Source organism: Anomaloglossus baeobatrachus, chromosome 6 (assembly GCF_048569485.1).
Source record: "Anomaloglossus baeobatrachus isolate aAnoBae1 chromosome 6, aAnoBae1.hap1, whole genome shotgun sequence".
Taxonomy (NCBI): Eukaryota; Metazoa; Chordata; class Amphibia; order Anura; family Aromobatidae; genus Anomaloglossus; species Anomaloglossus baeobatrachus.
In genome coordinates, this window is record NC_134358.1 from 183,473,261 (window position 1) to 183,494,093 (window position 20,833).

The window sequence follows — 20,833 nt, forward strand, 5'->3', positions numbered from 1 at the left end:
CGCGGGGACACGGAGCCCATAGGCCGTTGCCTACGGTGTCTCATTGGTAATCCATTACTAATTGAAGAACAGTTGAGACACCACCCGTTCACATTATTAGTCTTATCAAACTCCCCAGTTCAGGCATCATGATGAATTTGTACCTATTACCACAAGATATCGGAATTATTTTTCTTATTACATTTGGAGAGCTTGGGAAGGAGACATATCTAATCAAACAGATATTTGCTTTCATGCAAATAATTTTTACCCTCAGAAATTTGTTTAGCTTTTACAGATTATTGTGATTGCAATTCTTGTCATCTTACAGGTCACAGGGAACGTTGCTAGTGTAGTCAGTAATACTCTGACCTGTGGACACATATTACTTATTAGATCACCAATTTGTCCTTAAATAATATTCCCTGTCCATGATTTTTAAAGGGAATCGGTCACCAGATTTTTGCCACGCAATCTGAAAACAGCATGATATAAGGGCAGAGACCCTGATTCCAGCAATGTGTCACTTACTGGACGCCTTGCTGTTATATTGATCAGAACACTGTTTTATCTTCTGCAGATCTACCAGTTCTGTGAATGCTAACCTCTGTATAACCCCACTCACAACACTGACTGGCAGCTTTCTGTGTACACTGTGCATAGGCAGAAAGCTGGCAATCATTGCGGAGGGTGGGGTTATACAGAGCACATGAATATAGAGGTTTAAATGGCAGCAGGTTTGCTAGTGATAGTTTACTGCTGATGATAAAACATTGATTTTATCAAAACTACAGCACGTAGCCCAGTGAGTGACAAATCACTGGAATCAGGGTCTCTCCCTCTACATTATGCTGCTCTCAGATTAGGTGGCAAGTTCCCTTTAATAAGTTGTTGAGAAAAAAGATGATTAAGGTTGGCACTGTGTTTTATAGCATGGACATAATGATTATCATCACAGAATGTAAGTGACAGCTGCTTGGATTACTGCAGCATTTATCATTGGGGCAATTATTTATACAGTCCTGGAGCAATTATAAGGCTTTTAAAGGGAGGATTTCAAGATATAGTAAACTTATCCCCCCCTCACAATAATACCCAATTCACCATCTTATCAGGCACTACATCACAAATTTATTTCAGACAGTGTTTTAAAGGGGTCGTCCACTAGTTGGACAATCCCTTCTCATTCCCATGTTTTGCCCCATTGGAATAAAAAGCTTATACTTGCCTCCCGCGTCGGCACCATTCCAGCGGTGCCGGCGCTCGGGTACCCGGGACTCTTGTGAGGTTGTGACGTCACGTGAACCCCACGTCCAGTCAGTGGCGGCTTCTCTCTCTAGGACTTCAGACAAATGGTTAATTAGCAGGAAGTTGGAGGCCAGCCGCAGCTCTCACTTCCTGTTGATTAATCATTTGTCCAAAGGCAGGGAGAGAGAAGCCGGTACTGACAGGACGCGGGGCTCACGTGAAATCACAACCTCACACGATCCCTGGGTATGTGAGCTCCACCATCACTGGAATGGTGTCGGAGGCAAGTATAAGCTTTTTTATTTTAATGGGGCCATATATGGGGAATGAGAATAGGTTGCCAAGTGTACACAACCCTTTTAAAGGGTTATTCCCATATCCAAGATCCTATTCCAATATGTAGTAATAATAATAATAACAATAATAATATTATTAACAAATACCTTCAATTACAAATGTAGAAAGAAATATATACTGTAGCTATGTCTCTTACCTCATGTGCAGGGCATTGCAGCTTAGGTATCCATGGTTACGTCCACTCATATAGTGGCAGTTAGTTAATTGGTTAGTTGCTTGTGGTCGTAACCATGGATACCTAAGCTGCAATGCCCTGCACATGAGATAAATGACATAGCTTATCAGGAGAACTATACTAGATTTCTAATTGGAGGTATTTGCTAATATTGTTATTATTATTACATCTACTACGTATTGGGATAGGATCTTGGAGATGGGAATAACCCTTTAATGATTACTGTATTCCTATAATATCCCTGGGGGTCTACAGTGTTTAATATCTCTTGGTATTATATCTATATATATATCTAGATGGATTTTTAGAGAATACTTTTACATGGGAAAATAATATAATGTATTAATGATGAGATATGAGCGTTCAGCAGACAATCCTGAGGATTCATGTGTATGGACGTCTTTACTCCTTATGCTTACATTAGGCTACATATACCACATACATTGTTCTATAACATCATAGCAGTGAGCATTCTCCATAAATGTGTAATACATAAAAGCATTTTCACATTTTCACAGCACTTCTTTGATCACACATAGTAAAAACATTTATATTCACGGCAGACGGTACTTTTATATGTGCAATATTTCACACATGTAAATGGTGCCACCCAAAGATATACAGTTTTGTCTGCATTACTGACCTTCGAGTAAAACAGATCTGTTTACATGTGTGGACGGGAATGCTGGTATGCGTAAAACGTCACATACAAGACTAAAAATGGACCTGTTTTTACTAACCCAGAGGCAGGCAGCGTGCTTTATACCACACACTGTATGTCATCACAATGTGCTGACAATACATAAAACCGAGCAGCCATTGTAATAGGGGCAACAAATAAAACCGCTTATAAAAAAGGAAATAAGAAAACCTCATTTGGAGTCGAGATCTGGAACAACGTGCTGCCGAGAACAAGGATTCTTAAGCCATCTTACAAACGGTTTCTCCCAATGAACAAGCATTTTTCTTTTTGTTGGAAAGCCTATTTATACTGGTGGATTATCTGGAAACCAGTGTATCTAGAGTAAAGCGGGCTTTACTTGCTACGATATTGCTAGTAATTGCTAGCGATATTGTACGCAAAAGCACCCGCCCCCGTCGTGCATGCGATTTCGTGTGATCGCTGCCGCAGCGAACATTATCGCTACGGCAGCGTCACACGCACTTACCTGGTCGGCGTCGTTGCTGTGACTGCCCAACAATCCCTCCCTCAAGGGGGAGGGACGTTCGGCATCACAGCGACGTCACTAAGCGGCTGGCCAATCAAAGCGGAGGGGCGGAGATGAGCGGGACGTAACATCCCGCCCACCTCCTTCCTTCCGCATTGCGGCCGGCGGCAGGTAAGGAGACGTTCCTCGCTCCTGCGGTGTCACACCCGCGGCAAAAATGCAAAAAAAAACGCATGCGTTTTTGCCGCATTTTGCCCAATGCGTTTTTTGCCCAATGCGGCTCAAAAATGCTAGAAAAATGCAAAAAGAATTGACATGCTGCATCTTCAAAAATGCAGCCTACATATAGCCAACAAAAGATGCCCAGTGTGGAAAGCAAAATAGAAGTCTCATAGACTTTGCTGGGAGAAGGAAATGCATGCATTTAGGTAGATCTTTGTGACCTCAAAAACGCAGTAAAAGATGCACTGTGTGTGAACATAGCCTTAGTGTAAAAAAACGATTAATTTACATTACTTGCCCTGTGGACTATAGATGACCACCTATTGGCTACATGCTTGTCAGTTGTCCTTTGTTTAAGGCCTCCTTCACACGTCTGTGTCTCCGGCACGTGTTTGGTCCGTTTCCTCACGTGCCAGAGACACGTAGACCCATTAAAATCAATGGGTTTGCGCTCACGTACGTATTTTGCCATGGACATGTGTGTCCGTGTGCTCCACACGTAGACATGTCTGTTTTTCTCCGGCATCACGGGTGTCACACGGACCGCACGGATGTGATCCGTGTGACACGCATCGGAGAAAACACACATGTCTGTGAAATAAAATGAATTACTATACTCACCTTCTCTAGCGCTGCTGTCTCTGCCGCTGCTGTCACTTGCTTCCGACCCATGCTCATTATGCTCATTGCATATTCACTCCACTGGGGGCCGGAAGCTGCAGCAGTGGGGAGTTGGTAGGACCGGAAACCGTAGATCAGCACCACGTACAGCAACTCCAGGGACAGGTGAGCAGAAGGTTCCCGTTCTCCGTGTGTTATAGATCAGATACCCACACTTTGCACTGACGAGGGGCAATCACCCCGAAACACCGTGTCTGCAAATTGGGATTCTGATCTGGCATATATCCTAGGTCATATGAAAAGGCTTGTTAAAAGGCCAATTTTGACTTTTAGGATTGCTGCTTCCAATAGGTGGCGCTAGAGTTTGTCTCCTTTCCTGGAGAGACAATTTGAATTATCACGGATAACACACGGAGAACACGTGTGCCATGAATACGGCACACGGAGGGCCATGCGCACCTTTGACATGTCCGTGAAAAACATGTGTGATTTTCACAGACGTGTGAAGGAAGCCTAATCGTCTTCCATTGTGCACAGAACGATCATTAATAGATCACTCTTTGCCCATAGACCATCATTGATCTCGGCAGCACATGTTCTGTTTAGACAGGATGATGTGCTGGCGATAACAATCATTTGTAAGAAAGCTTAAAAATAATTTCACCCAACAGGTGATTGGCAGCCTATTTCTCGAGAACGATCAAAAATCGGCCAGTGTAATCACCTGGTGTATACAGTGTTTCCTCGAAAATAACACCTACCTCGAAAATACGTTGTAGCAGGTTATCTAAACATGTGCACCACTTCTGGATTTTTCACCCACTCCTGGTTGTAAGTTACAAATACTGATGTAAATACTGACCAAATAGTGAACGTGTGAATGTGTCCTTCAAGGGGTTGTCCACTACTAGGAAAACCCCTTCTGATTCCATCTGTTTTCCCATGATAAAATAAGAAAGCTGATACTTACTTCCCCTACCGGCGGCCTTCCAGCGGTTTCTAGGCTTACGGTGCCAGAGCTCATGTGGGGTTTGACATCATACCAGCCTATCCAGTCAGTGTTGGCTTTTGTCTCCCTGCCTTCAGATGAAAGGAGTTAATCAAAAGGAAGTGAGTGCTGTTTGTCCAACAAATGTTTAGCATAAAGACAGTAGGAGTCTATTGTTTTCCTGTGTCACAGAAACAATAGGCATTTTATGTAGGTACATGGACATCATATGCTGAAGTAGGCGGACATTTGTTGTGTCTAATACGATTTTTAACTGATGGCATTGTAAAAGGGTTTTCTGGTTGTGCTTAAATGAAGCTTGGACTAAAGATGTGGTTCACTACTATGCAATGGTGGCCACGTCTCTGTAAAACTGATATGGAAGGCTTTTTTTAAATACCTTATTCAGCCAATTCTGCCTATGAGCGGCGCTATTGCGGTCCACTCATTCCCATGAAGTGACCCGCCTGGGCTCCGTGACCTCCGGGATCCGGTGATGTCACGTCAACTTCCAGTTGACCTGACATCACTGAGGTAGACCCCAGTCTTCCTGAGTCACTGGGCTGTGGGCGGTGTTTCACCACTCATCATAGCCCAGCATCGCTCCTGGTTGCGGTGCTCTGCAATGAAGGAGAGCAGGGAGACGCTGGGCTGTGATGAGTGGCAAAACTCCGCCAACAGCCCAGTCACTCAGGAAGACTGTAAGTTGACGTGACATTACCAAATCCCAGAGGTCACAGAGTCCGGAGGTCGGGTCACTTTATGGGGATGAATAGACCGCAATAGCGCCTCTCACAGGTAGAATTGGCTGATCAAGGTTACAGGGATGTGGCCACTATTGCATAGTAGTGAACCACCTCTTTAATGAGAAGTGCAAAAAATACTTGATCTTTTCATTCTTTGATTTTCTAGATCTCTGCAGGCAGTGGATGGGAACATTTTTGTTTATATTCAGGAGCTGATAATTACAGATATTGTCTACTCTAAACTAAGAAGAACGTCCGATTTTACCCAATGTAGACAATCCTACGTGAGCTGAACACATCAGTTACTGTATAAAGTTCTTCTCAGTCATTGTGTTACAGAATATTTATTTATCAATGCTATAATCTATGAGGGTACAAAAAACTGAGCTGTAACAAAAAAAACAGTAAACATGCAAAGTTCCAAGCATGTAAATGGCAGCCTCTAGACAAGAAAAAAACAAAGAGAAAAATTGTATGAAAAAACCCCTGAATAATAATGACTAAAATGCAAGTGCCTAATAACAGGGTACTTAGTATATACATTTTTGCAAAAACGTAAGAAGTAATCCCACCTCGTCACGGTGTACCCATCTGGGATGGTCCCTAACCAACTAAAGTTAAAACCATTATCTATACCTGACTTGTGTCTATCAAAACTCCAATGTGAATGGTAACAAGTGGTCATCTGGGTCCCAGATTAAATACACAGCAAAGTGGGAAGTGTAATGTTGCATGTTTACTGTTTTTTTTGTTACAGCTCAGTTTTTTGTCAGCTCTCTTGCTTATGTGCAAGTTGGGGGCGCAGCCCTCCTTATACTGAGGCTGAACAACCAATTGCTTCCCACTTTGCTGTGTATTTAATCTGGGACCCAACTGACCACTTGTTACCATTCACATTGGAGTTTTGATAGACACAAGTCAGATATATAATGGTTTTAACTTTAGTTGGTTAGGGACCGTCATAGATGGGTACACCTTGACGAGGTGGGATGGCTTCTTACGTTTTTGCAAAAATGTATATACTAAGTACCCTGTTATTAAGCACTTGCATTTCATTCATTATTATTCAGGGTATTTTTCATACAATTTTTCTCTTTGTTTTTTTTCTAATCTATGAGGGTACGTCCACACAAGTCATATATGCTGTAAATTTTTTTGTTCATTTTGTTTCAAAACCTGAACCATGATGCTAATGTGAACAGAGCCTAAAAGATCTAAATTTATAGTAATAAAGGAAATGCAAAAGTAAGTGATATTAAGAAATGCAACCTAATTGTGTTCTTCCATTGTCCCAACAGCACAGAAATATGTGCCAAGAGCAGTACTAGTTGACCTGGAACCAGGTACCATGGATAGTGTCCGGTCTGGCCCATTTGGACAACTTTTTAGACCAGATAATTTTATTTTTGGTGAGTAATTGCTTTTTTTTAAAGGGTTGCTATACTTTTAAGTATCTTTTAAAAATAATCTGTCCTGTTTATATACAGTGTGTGAGGTAAATCCTGGGATATGAAGAGGAATTATGACTAGAAGTCATAATTGCTCTCATCACTCCCTGGCAGTGCCCCCCCTCCATTCTTGTTCTCAAATGTCCAGCATCTGTGAAGGTGTCACATCCCACTTACACCTCCAACAGCCATCTCCTCTGATATGGAGATGAGATGATGTGAGGACAATGGACCCAGGATGACTCCCTGCCGTCACCCTGTAACAAGAGTTGTATCTCATTAGCAAGGCTATGGAAGTAGCCAGACAGAACGACTCCAGTAAAAAATGGTTCATATCTCGCAAGCCATATCTCCGATAAATATGGCAACCATAAAAATGGTGTTTGCGCAGGCGGACGATGCTGGCACACCTTTTTTATGGAAGGGGGAGCTTGGGAAATACCCCAGGCATGATATCAGCCATATGGGAACTCGTAGACAGGTCATGAGTCCCCTCGTTCTGTGGCTAAATTCATAACTGTCACAATGAGAGCATTGGCGTCTGCCTACGACGCTCCCAGGCAAAGTTATGGCCAATATCCCCTTTGCTGGATAATTCTGATCCATGCAGGGGGAGTGGCAGTGCTTCCCTGTGAGGTCACTAAGGTAGGAGGGGACCTGGATCTGCCCAGGTTGATAACCCTACTTCGGCCATTTTCCAGTGTTCTTCTGCTCGGGGGCCTGGTTGGGACAGACCTGTGAGAGAGTTCCTGGAAACCTGGTCTACAGCGCCCCCCTGTGGCCAGACGCACAAGGTAACTGATTGAATTGCATACCTGTTGTAAACCATGCTTTATCTGTAACTGTACTCTGACATATGTATATTCTGTAGAGTCCCTATTGTATATATTGTAGTTTCTAGTGTGCTTTAGGCGATTAAATTATATAATTAATCTTGGGCTGTTCTGTTATCTCGATCTTGAATCCCACGTCTGTGTGTTCGGCTAATAGTTACCGTGAAGCGGTTGGTGGCAGCGAGTTGTGCCAAGGATTATTGTGGGGAGGCCAGTGAGATTCGGGAAGATATTATATATTCCGCCCGCGGAGGTCGGGGGAATATATACCTTACTCTCACCGGGGACCCTTCAATAATCGGCATAAGTAGTATAGCGGCCTCCTTGCTTATTGTCGGGCAATTCCATAATTGGCCTGACTATAAGAGGGGCGCTAGAGAGCGCGTCACGTGCTCTGTCTGTCGGTCGGGAGGTATAAAGTAGGGGTGACCCCCACTTGTTACCCCCCGATTGTGACGTACTGGTAGCCAGCGCGGGGGATTTCTGAGTGACCCCCCCCGGTGGTTTGTGACATATTGGTGGCAAGCGGTGGGATCGAGATAATAGTGTGTGTGAGTGTGAGACCCATACTCCCAGACACTAAAGACTGCCTGCAGCAGCTGTGGCTGCTGGGGTCTTCAGACTAGCTCAACACTAGAGTGTCAGAGTGCAGATACTGTAAGGTGTGTGGAGGCATCAGGTGTCAGTTCTGTGTCAGTGACCAAAAGTCTGCAAGAATGGCTGATGGCACCAGGAGCAGAGCTATGCAACTGGCCAATGCTAAAGCAGGAGCCGAAGAGAGGGAGGACGGTGCTGTGGACAGCAATGAGGAGGTTGCCCACGAGTCCTCCAGGAGCTCGACGCCAGAAAACAGCTCTGCAGAGGACATTGCACAACCGGGCACTGCTGGACAAGATGAGGAGCAGCTCGCCCAAGGGTCCTCAACGAGCCAGATGCCAGCCCTCCGCTCTGCAATGGACAGTGAATCACCAGGCTCCGCAGCGGGCCGCAGATCACCACGTGCCATTCCACCGAGCCTGGGAGGCTCGGATAGCCTTCTTCAAATGGCTATGGCCCTACGCCAGGCTGGAGACCGGGAGGGCTACAAGGAACTCATGGCCGAGCGTGAGCGGCAAGCAGCGCGTGAAGAGCGCCAGGCAGAGCGTAACTACCAGCTGCAGCTAGCTCAGCTCCGGCCCTCATCAGCCACCCGTGACCTTCCAGACACCAAACTTCCAAAGGTCCGTGTTGAGGACTTCCCAGTGCTGGAGAAGGATGGAGACTTGGACTCTTTCTTGACTGCTTTTGAACGGACTTGCTTGCAGCATCATCTGAACAAGGACCAGTGGGCCAAATACCTGACCCCCCGTTTAAGGGGTAAGGCCCTGGATATCCTTGGGGACTTGCCTGCTGAGGCGGATCAGGGCTACGACACCATCAAGCGGGCCCTGATCCAACAGTACAACCTCACCCCGGAGTCCTACCGCAAGAAGTTCCGGACGCTGCAGAAGGGACCAAAGGACTCCTGGGCTGACCACCGGCGGGCACTTGCCCGAGCTGCCGACCACTGGACCCAAGGCCTGCAGCTTTCCACCGGACCGGAGATCCTGGACTTGTTCATCACGGAGCAACTCTTGTGGAACTGCCCTGAGGATCTCCGCCAGTTCATCCGAGACCAGAAGCCAAAGGGATCCACGGCTACAGCTGCCCTGGCAGATGACTACACCAACAATCGGGCTCCTGAAGCCAGGAGAGCAGCCACCAGCAGCACCTGGAGAGGGGGTAAGATGAACTCTGCGACTGCCCCACCTGCCCCTAGACTGCAGGGGGTGTCCCCCTCAACTCCCCTCTCCAGGCCCGTGGCAGAACCAAGACGGTGCCACCAGTGCAACCTACCTGGACACTTCAAGGCCATGTGCCCTCAGCGTCCCAAGGCCCCGGCTCCGTCCCCGTCCCAAGGGCCGCCCAAAGTGTATTGTGTGGGTGGGGGTGGTGGTAGGTCCCTGGACAGCTTCCAACCTGTCACCGTCGGCCAGTCTGTGACCATAGGACTGCGAGACAGCGCCTCGGAGGTGACTCTGGTGCGGCCTGAGATGGTGTCCCCCCAAGACTTGATCCCTGGAAAAACCCTCGCTGTCTCCGGGATTGGAGGCATTGACCCGGCGCTGCCTGTTGCTGACATTTATGTGGACTGGGGCGCAGGGCGAGGGGTGAGGGAGGTGGGGGTAACTGATCGGATCCCTGCAAACGTGCTACTTGGGACAGATTTGGGGCAGATAACCTCCCAGTTTGGGCCCCAACCAAGGGCTGAACCTTCAGCCAGTATTGACATGACTCCTAACAATGTTAATGTGTTATCTATGAATGATGTAAGGGAGGAGGGAGTGAACTCTGATATTTCTGCTTGCATAGACACCATAGACACACACTCAGCTGCAGCTGTGACAGGGGAGGGGGTCAGAGAAAGGTGTGACAATGCCTCTACAAGTAACCAGCCTGTGAGCTGGGATCTGTTGCCCTCTGCCGGGATAAGCAGAGAGCAGGGTGCTGCAGGGGGAGGACCAGTGTGTGGGGTGGGGGCTACCACAGCAAATGTGGGGTCCCCAGAGATTTCACAGCGGGGTTCTGTTGCTGCAGGAGGGGAACAGGCAGGTGAGATTGGGGCCGGTCCAGGAGCGGAAGTGCTCCCAGGTAAGATCTCGGTGCATGGTTCCCCCACAACCGGGGTGTCAGGAAGCCAGGTAGGTCTGCCTGAACCGGCGACTTGGTCAGGAACGGAGGAGGAGCAGGCACGACCCACGGTCGCAGCGGCTGTGGCCGCTGTCACCCGCAGTGGGAGTGCTGGAAGCCAAGGGGCCTCCCGGAGGTCCGATAGCTCTTCCCCTTCTGACCAAGTGGCAGCCGAGTCAGGTGGAGGCCAGGACACAGGTCCCGGGGTACTGACTGAAGATGTGACAGTCTCGTCGATTCTGGCCACATCTAGTCAGGGGTTTCAGGCAGCGTTAGAAGCTGACGACAGCCTGAAAGCTCTTAAGGAGCAGGCGGCACAGCCTCCCTCGGACTCGGACCCGGAGCGAGTGGTCTGGGACCAAGGACGGCTGTACCGGGCCACGGTCCAGCAGGGTTCACCGGAGGCGTGGCCCAGGGACCGACAGTTGGTGGTACCCTATCCGTTCCGGACGGAGTTGTTGCGGATCGCACATGAGATTCCGATGGCCGGACACCTAGGGATCGCTAAGACCAAGGCCAGGTTAAACCAGCATTTCTACTGGCCAAAAATGGGGGCCGATGTGGCTGCCTACTGCCGTTCGTGTGAAACCTGTCAGAGAGTGGGGAAGGCGGGGCCACGCCCCAAAGCCCCACTGGTATCTCTGCCAATCATCGATGAGCCTTTCAGGAGGGTGGCTGTGGATCTGGTCGGCCCGCTGGCCATCCCCAGCAGCTCCGGGAAACGCTTCATACTGACGGTAGTGGACTATGCCACCCGGTACCCAGAAGCAGTGGCCTTGTCGTCCATTCGGGCTGACAAGGTGGCCACCGCATTGCTGGAGATTTTCTCCCGAGTGGGTTTTCCCCAGGAAATGCTCACTGACCGGGGGACCCAATTCATGTCCCAGCTGATGGAGGCCCTCTGTAAGCAAGTCCAGGTGCGACATCTGGTGGCCAGCCCGTACCATCCACAGACTAATGGCCTGTGCGAGCGGTTCAATGGCACCTTAAAGCAGATGCTTAAGATGTTGGTCGACTCCCATGGGCGTGACTGGGAGCGGTATCTCCCACACCTGTTATTTGCTTACCGGGAGGTTCCACAGGCCTCAACAGGATTCTCACCGTTTGAGCTCCTGTACGGGCGACGTGTGCGGGGCCCCCTGGCTCTGGTGAAAGAGGCTTGGGAAGGGGATTTGGCCACCCCTGGAGTGTCGGTTATCGAGTATGTCATGCGCTTCCGGGACAAAATGCAGGCCTTGACGCAACTGGTACACGACAATATGGCTCAAGCCCAGGCCGATCAGAAGCGTTGGTACGACCAGAACGCTTGTGAGAGGACCTACCAAGTGGGTCAAGAGGTGTGGGTACTGGTCCCCGTACCACAGGACAAGCTTCAGGCAGCCTGGGAAGGCCCATACCTCGTGTACCAGCAGCTCAACCCTGTGACGTACCTGGTCACCCTGGACCCTGCCCGTGGAAGGCGGAAGCCCTTCCATGTGAACATGATGAAGGCACATCATGAGCGGGAGGCATGTGCGCTCCCCGTGTGCAACCTGCCCGAGGAGGGAGAAGCGGAAACCCTCTTGGATATGCTAGCCCAGGTTAGGGCAGGCGGATCCAGTGAGGATGTGGAGGTTGGCCACCAGCTCTTGGAGGACCAACGGTCCCAGCTGTGGGCCACCCTACACCCCTTCCGGGGGTTGTTTACCAACCAGCCCGGAAGGACTGACTTGGCTGTCCATCACGTGGACACTGGGGATCATCCCCCGATCCGGCGTTCAGCATATCGGGTCTCCCTGGAGGTGCAGCAACACATGCGCCAGGAGATTGACGAGATGCTGAAGCTGGGGGTGATCCAGGCATCCAACAGCGCTTGGGCCTCGCCTGTAGTCCTCGTCCCTAAGAAGGACCGAACCACTCGGTTCTGCGTGGACTACAGGGGGCTCAATGCTGTCACGGTCGCCGATGCGTACCCAATGCCACGCATCGATGACCTGCTCGATCAGTTGGCCGGGGCTCAGTACCTGACCATCATGGACCTGAGCCGGGGATATTGGCAGATCCCCCTGACTCGCAAGGCCAGGGAACGCTCTGCCTTTATTACCCCATTTGGACTGTACGAGTCCACGGTGATGCCATTCGGGATGAGGAATGCCCCTGCCACTTTCCAGCGGATGGTCAACACCCTGCTCAAGGGACTTGAAGGGTACGCGGCCGCGTACCTGGATGACATTGCCGTCTTCAGTCCCACCTGGGAAGATCACCTAGAGCATCTAGCACAGGTGCTCAGGCGGGTCCACCGGGCAGGTTTGACCATCAAGCCGGGAAAGTGTCAGCTGGCCATGAGCGAGGTCCAGTACCTCGGTCACCGGGTAGGTGGGAGAACACTGAAGCCCGAGCCTGAGAAAGTGGAGGCCATCGCATCCTGGCCCACCCCCAGGACCAAGAAGCAGGTGATGTCCTTCTTGGGGACCGCTGGGTACTATAGGAGGTTTGTTCCATGCTATAGTAGCCTGGCAAAGCCCTTGACGGACCTCACCAAGAAGAAGCTGCCCTCTGCAGTCGATTGGACAGTGGACTGCGAGACAGCCTTCCGGGCCCTAAAGGACGCCCTGTCCAGCCCGCCCGTGCTACAGGCAGCCGACTTCACGCGGCCGTTTGTAGTACAGACCGACGCCAGTGACTTCGGCCTCGGTGCGGTGCTCAGCCAGGTGGACTCTGCGAGCCAAGAGCACCCAGCCTTGTACCTGAGCAGGAAGCTGTTACCAAGGGAAGTGGCCTATTCTACAATGGAGAAGGAGTGCCTGGCCATAGTGTGGGCCCTGCAGCGTCTGCAACCCTATCTATACGGGCGCCACTTCATCGTGGAGACGGACCACAATCCCCTCAGCTGGTTGCACACCGTCTCTGGGACGAATGGGCGATTGTTGCGATGGAGCCTTGCGCTCCAGCAATACGACTTCACCATTCGCCACAAAAAGGGGCCGTGACCACGGTAACGCAGACGGGCTGTCCCGACAAGGAGAGGTCGCGGACGGGCGCACGGGGGAACACCGGAGTGTGCTGCCCCCTAGCGCCCTCAAAAGGGGGGAGGTGTGAGGTAAATCCTGGGATATGAAGAGGAATTATGACTAGAAGTCATAATTGCTCTCATCACTCCCTGGCAGTGCCCCCCCTCCATTCTTGTTCTCAAATGTCCAGCATCTGTGAAGGTGTCACATCCCACTTACACCTCCAACAGCCATCTCCTCTGATATGGAGATGAGATGATGTGAGGACAATGGACCCAGGATGACTCCCTGCCGTCACCCTGTAACAAGAGTTGTATCTCATTAGCAAGGCTATGGAAGTAGCCAGACAGAACGACTCCAGTAAAAAATGGTTCATATCTCGCAAGCCATATCTCCGATAAATATGGCAACCATAAAAATGGTGTTTGCGCAGGCGGACGATGCTGGCACACCTTTTTTATGGAAGGGGGAGCTTGGGAAATACCCCAGGCGTGATATCAGCCATATGGGAACTCGTAGACAGGTCATGAGTCCCCTCGTTCTGTGGCTAAATTCATAACTGTCACAATGAGAGCATTGGCGTCTGCCTACGACGCTCCCAGGCAAAGTTATGGCCAATATCCCCTTTGCTGGATAATTCTGATCCATGCAGGGGGAGTGGCAGTGCTTCCCTGTGAGGTCACTAAGGTAGGAGGGGACCTGGATCTGCCCAGGTTGATAACCCTACTTCGGCCATTTTCCAGTGTTCTTCTGCTCGGGGGCCTGGTTGGGACAGACCTGTGAGAGAGTTCCTGGAAACCTGGTCTACAGCGCCCCCCTGTGGCCAGACGCACAAGGTAACTGATTGAATTGCATACCTGTTGTAAACCATGCTTTATCTGTAACTGTACTCTGACATATGTATATTCTGTAGAGTCCCTATTGTATATATTGTAGTTTCTAGTGTGCTTTAGGCGATTAAATTATATAATTAATCTTGGGCTGTTCTGTTATCTCGATCTTGAATCCCACGTCTGTGTGTTCGGCTAATAGTTACCGTGAAGCGGTTGGTGGCAGCGAGTTGTGCCAAGGATTATTGTGGGGAGGCCAGTGAGATTCGGGAAGATATTATATATTCCGCCCGCGGAGGTCGGGGGAATATATACCTTACTCTCACCGGGGACCCTTCAATAATCGGCATAAGTAGTATAGCGGCCTCCTTGCTTATTGTCGGGCAATTCCATAATTGGCCTGACTATAAGAGGGGCGCTAGAGAGCGCGTCACGTGCTCTGTCTGTCGGTCGGGAGGTATAAAGTAGGGGTGACCCCCACTTGTTACCCCCCGATTGTGACGTACTGGTAGCCAGCGCGGGGGATTTCTGAGTGACCCCCCCCCGGTGGTTTGTGACACAGTGCATGAGTAATAACATTAGAAATGGCCATTATAGGTCTTGTATCCTGCATTTTCAAGCAGTTATGATGCATCCTCCATTTCACTCTTTAGTTAAAGGGAATCTGTCACCAGATTTTTGCCACCTAATCTGAGAGCAGCATAATGTAGGGGCAGAGATCTTGATTCCCCCAATGTCACTTACTGGGCTGCTTAGTGTAGTTTTGATAAAATCACTGATTAATCAGTAGATTATCATTAGAGGACTACTTGACATGCTGCCAGGTAGTCCAGCATATTCTTGAGCTCTGTACAACTGCTAAATCTGCAGCAGAGAAAACATTGATTTTATAAAAATGACAGCAAACCGTTCAGTAAGTGACACATCGCTGGAATCAGGGTTTTTACATTATGCTGATCTAAAGGCTGCTTTACATGTGTAGATTTCTCGTGCAATCACATTTGCGATCGCACCCGTCCCCATCGTTTGTGCGGCATTGGCAATTTCTTGGCCGTGTCGCACAATGCTATAACCCCTCGTCACACGTACTTGCCTTCCAAACGACCTCGCTGTGGGCGGTGAACATCCACTTCCTGAAGTGGGAGGGACGTTCGGCGTCACAGCGACGTCACACAGTGGCCGCCCAATAGAAGCGGAGGGGCGGAGATGAGCGGGACGTAAACATCCCGCCCACCTCCTTCCTTCCGCATTGGTGGCGGCCGCAGGTAAGCTGCAGTTCATCGTTCCCGGGGTGTCACACGGAGCGATGTATGCTGCATCGGGAACAATGAACAACTGGACGTTCGATTTTTAGAAAATGAGCAACGTGTCAACGATGAACGAGAAGGTGAGTATTTCAGCTCGTTCACCGTTGCACGTAGCTGTCACACGCTACGATATCACTAACGATGCCAGATGTGCGTCACTTACAACGTGACCCCGCCGACATCTCGTTAGATATATCGTAGCGTGTAAAGCCCGCTTAAGATGGGGTAGCAAAAACCTGGTGACAGATTCCCTTAAAAACACAGACAGAAGCAGTGGCAGCATGGAGGAAATTATTCAGCAGTACTGAGCAGTATAGTTGTGAATCCAGATTTGGGGTGAGTTAAAATACTCATTAGAAAGCTCAACATAATCTCTCTGTGCCTCCTTCAGCTTGTTTCCTCCCTCTGCTTGTTTCCTCCCTCTGCTTGTTTCCTCCCTCTGCTTGTTTCCTCTCTCTGCTTGTTTCCTCCTTCTGCTTGTTTCCTCCCCCTGCCACCTTCCCCTCCTCGTAGAGTATAATAGGAGGTGTACTCAGATACCTCCCAGTACTAGCATCCCAATGCAGAGCTAAGCAGCTTTTTTTCAATGTGAAATGTGAGTTCAGGAAGGAAGGGGAAAGCAGTAGTTAATAGGTGGAGGGAGAAAGATGCGTAATTCTCTAATTTAATTTACGTTTCCTATATTTGCCATTAGTATTTATTTATGCAAAGTTTGTTGAACGTACCATTCCCATTTAATTTTAAAATGTACAACATTCAATTTCTCATCATTAATCCATTAACCGGAGTTTATACCAAATGAACAAAAATTCTGTAGAAAACCAGATTACTTGGTTGTTTATTGTGTAATTAGAATTGTGTTTTTTTTGCCACTTTTTAGGCTAGATAACGTTCATCAAAGTAAAACTGACCATGCTATACTTGATATCATGAATTATTTTCTGAAACACTATGCTTTGGTTACAGGACAAACTGGAGCAGGGAATAACTGGGCCAAGGGACATTATACAGAAGGTGCAGAGCTGGTGGATTCTGTCCTGGATATTGTCAGAAAGGAATGTGAACATTGTGACTGTCTGCAAGGATTTCAGCTTACGCATTCTCTTGGAGGAGGAACGGGCTCTGGCATGGGCACACTACTCATCAGCAAGATAAGGGAAGAATATCCTGACAGGATAATGAATACATTCAGTGTCATGCCCTCACCCAAAGTTTCAGACACAGTTGTGGAGCCATATAATGCCACGTTGTCCGTTCACCAACTGGTTGAGAACACCGATGAAACATACTGTATTGACAATGAAGCCTTGTATGACATTTGTTTCCGTACTCTGAAGCTAACGACACCCACTTATGGCGATCTGAATCATCTAGTGTCCGCTACGATGAGTGGCGTAACCACTTCCTTACGTTTCCCAGGTCAGCTCAATGCTGATCTTCGAAAACTAGCTGTAAACATGGTTCCATTCCCGCGTCTGCATTTCTTCATGCCTGGCTTTGCACCACTAACTGCTAGAGGAAGCCAACAATATCGAGCACTCACTGTACCAGAACTTACCCAGCAAATGTTTGATGCCAAGAACATGATGGCAGCTTGTGACCCGCGCCATGGTCGATATCTAACTGTGGCTACAGTCTTTAGAGGGCCAATGTCCATGAAGGAGGTGGATGAGCAAATGCTTGCAGTCCAAAACAAAAACAGCAGTTACTTTGTAGAATGGATTCCGAACAATGTCAAGGTGGCCGTGTGCGACATTCCACCTAGAGGCCTTAAAATGGCCTCCACCTTCATCGGGAACAGCACAGCAATTCAAGAATTATTTAAGAGAATCTCAGAGCAGTTTTCTGCCATGTTTAGAAGAAAGGCTTTCCTACATTGGTTCACTGGGGAAGGAATGGATGAGATGGAATTCACCGAGGCTGAGAGCAACATGAATGATCTAGTCTCAGAGTACCAACAGTATCAGGAAGCTACCGCCAATGATGGAGAGGAGGCATTTGAAGAAGATGAGGAAGAAATCCATGAATAAAATAATATTTTTTGCCAATTTTATTGAATGCCGCAATAAAAAAAAAAAAGGTCTGGTTCCATGTACTGTGAATGTGAAAGTGGAGAGCCACTCATTTGAATAGACAAGGTCTTAAACCCAGTATCAGGATAAGATTTGGCCATGCGCTAAAATTATCTCAAAATAGTCTGTATAGGTTTCCTCAGCTTCTGTATTTTAGTACAGTAAAGTCCATGTACTTTGCAAAATTGATCTGGTTTAATAAAAAAAATAATCCCAACAATTCAGGTGTGAATTCTGATTTAAATCCACCTTAACAAGCTCCTTTGTTTTCTTTTATTTAAATCCTCACAGTCCTTACCACAAACCTAGCATAAATCAATATTCCAAATAAAAATGGGAAACATTAAAAATATATTACAAAGAAATATGCTTACATCTTCACTTATAAACCACTATTTTCGCCTTCCCTGATCTCATCACTCACTCAATCCACTTTAAGATGTACCGAATAATCAGGTTATACAACCTACTGAAGTCTATCATGGCGATAGAACAGACACTGAAACAGATGGTACTGCAGCTTTTTAGAGGTTTTGCTTATCCCAGAGCTGTAGTAACAGCTACAGTTGAAACCAGAAGTTTACATACACAATGTGAAAGGACACGCATGTTTTCCTCACTATTTGATATGAAGACAGAATAAACCTCTTTTAGTTTAGTTCAGTTAGGAACCAAAATTATTTACATTTGCCAAATGCCAGAATAATGAGAGAGAGATAATGTTTTAAGGCATTTTTATTACTTTCTGCAAAGTCAAAAGTTTATATACATTTCATTAGTATTTAGTACATTACTCAAACTATATGACCTGGGTGAAACGTTTTGGATCTCCTTCCACAAGCTTCTCACAATAGTTAGTAGGAATGGGCCCAAATTCCTACCAACAGAACTGGTATAACTGAGCCATGTTTGTAGGTCCCCTTGCTCGCACCTGCCTTGTCAGCTTTGCCCATACATTTTCAATAGGATTGAGATCAGGGCATTCTGATGGCCACTCCAAAACTTTGACTTTGTTATTCTTAAGTCACTTTTGCTACCCTCCTGCAGCAAAAGAACCTCACAACATGATGCTGCCACCTCCATTTCACAGTTGGGATGATGTTCAAAGGCTCTGTGCACACTAGAAAATGGAATTTTCTGAAGAAAATCTGAAAACTTACCGCACCTGCGGCAAAATAACGCAGAAAACCGCATGCTGTTTTTCCACAGGTTGGTACATGTGTTTTTATGCATTCAATGCAATAAAGCACATTGAGAAAAAAAAATGTATTGTCATTTCCTTCTGATAGATAATAGAGGGATAGATAGGTAGATAGATAATAGAGGGATAGATATTACAGCTTTATTTCTGATGTTTGTGTTATCCCCCACCCACAGTATTTCTCATACAGCAGTGACCCTGCAGGACCTTGTATCTGAGTTCTCGCAGGGTCACTGTCGGTCGGTGACGTCACTCTATTACCGCTGGTGAGGTCCTGAAGTTCTCGCGAGCGATAATGTGTTGACATCACCGACCGTGAGAAATGACCTGGAGTTACCCCTGCAGCATCGCTCACTGAACGAGGCTGCATTGAGTACTATGTGTCAGATGCGGCTGGATCACTTTGCAAACATCGTGGGATCTCTGTGGATTACGCCGGAGCTGTGTGTTTTGGGGGGGGGGCTAATAAAGTGGTGAAATAGGGGGCTTTTTGGTGTTTTATTTCAAATAAAGGATTTTTCGGTGTGTGGGTTTATTTACTTTACTTACAGGTTAATCATGGGGGGTGTCTCATAGATGCCTCCCATGAGTAACCTAGGACTTAGTGGCAGCTATGGGCTGCCATTAACTACTTATTACCCCGATTTCCACCACATCACGGCAACGGGAAGAGCCGGTAACACGCCGGAACTGTCGCATAATGGATGCGATATTCTCGGGGCAGCTGCGGGCTGATATTCTTGGCTGCGGAAAGGGGGTGGGGCAATAACAATGGTCCTCGCCCTCCCCAGCCTGAGAATACCAGCCCGCCGCTGTGTGTTTAAATTGGCTGGACGGTAAAAATATGACGGAGCTCACATGCTTTTTTTTTTATTATTTTTAATATGTACATTTGTTTTCTAGGTGCATTATATATGTATGTGTCAGTGTGTGAGTGTGATCTGTGTGTTTACGCTCTGCTCAATTGCCTCTTCCAGTCCTATTGACATCACTTCCATGCAAAACGCAGGGTAGTGATGAACATTATGTCCCGAAATACCGGGGGAATAACACAGGAAAATGCAATGAAACGCACATAATTTACATAATTTACTACCTGTGTTATTCCGTGCGGTATTTCATGATTACATTACAGTCAATGGAGTTATATACCGAAGGTACCTGCAGAAAAGAAGCGACATGCACATTCTTTTTCTCAAGAAATTCTGCAGAAAGAATGTTCTTGAGAAAAAAATGCAGTGTACGCACAGCTATTTTTTTTTCCATAGGTTTTGCTGCGGAATGTCTGCAGAAGGGTTACAACCATTTTCTCAAGAAATTTCTGCAGCAAAACCGCAAAAAAAAAAAAAAGTGGGTAAAACTGAAGTGTGTGAACAAGGCCTTAGGCTTCAAAGCTTCTCCCTCCAAACGTAACAACGGTCATTATGGCCAAACAGTTCAATTTTAGTTTCCTCAGACCACAGGACAGGTCTTCAAAACTCAGGGTCTGTGTTCCTGTGTGCATTTGCAAACATTATTCTGTATTTTTTTGTTTCTTTTGGAGTAATGGCTTCTTCCTGGCAGAGTGGCCTTTCAGCCCATGTTGATACAGTACTCGTTTCACTGTGGGTAATGACACAATATTACCAGTTTCCACCAGCATCCTCACAAGGTCTTTTGCTTTTGTTCTTGGGTTGATATGCACAGGCTGACCAAGGCACGTTCATCTCGGTCACACAAAACCATTCTCCTTCCTGAGTGGTATGATGGCCGGACATCCCCATCTTGTTTGTACTTGTGTATAATTGTACAGATGAACGAGGCACCTTCAGGTATCTGGAAATAGCAGCCAAGGATGAACCAGACTTGTCAAAGTCCACAATTCTCTTCCTGAGATTTTGGCTGATTTCTTTTGACTTTCTAATGATGCTACACAAAGAAGCAGTGTATTTCAAGTGT

The 20,833-nt window shown here is 47.6% G+C and overlaps 1 protein-coding gene across 1 annotated transcript in view; it reads left to right on the top strand.

The window, feature by feature from the left end:
* The window catches only part of TUBB6 (tubulin beta 6 class V), a 29,170-nt gene extending 11,263 nt beyond the window's left edge, over nucleotides 1-17,907 (top strand). The window contains exons 3-4 of the mRNA XM_075314566.1: nucleotides 6,804-6,914; nucleotides 16,589-17,907. Coding sequence (XP_075170681.1) covers nucleotides 6,804-6,914; nucleotides 16,589-17,652 — 1,175 coding nt within the window. The 3' untranslated portion in view covers nucleotides 17,653-17,907. The remainder of the gene's footprint in view (nucleotides 1-6,803; nucleotides 6,915-16,588) is intronic.
* The last annotated feature ends 2,926 nt before the right edge of the window (nucleotides 17,908-20,833 follow it).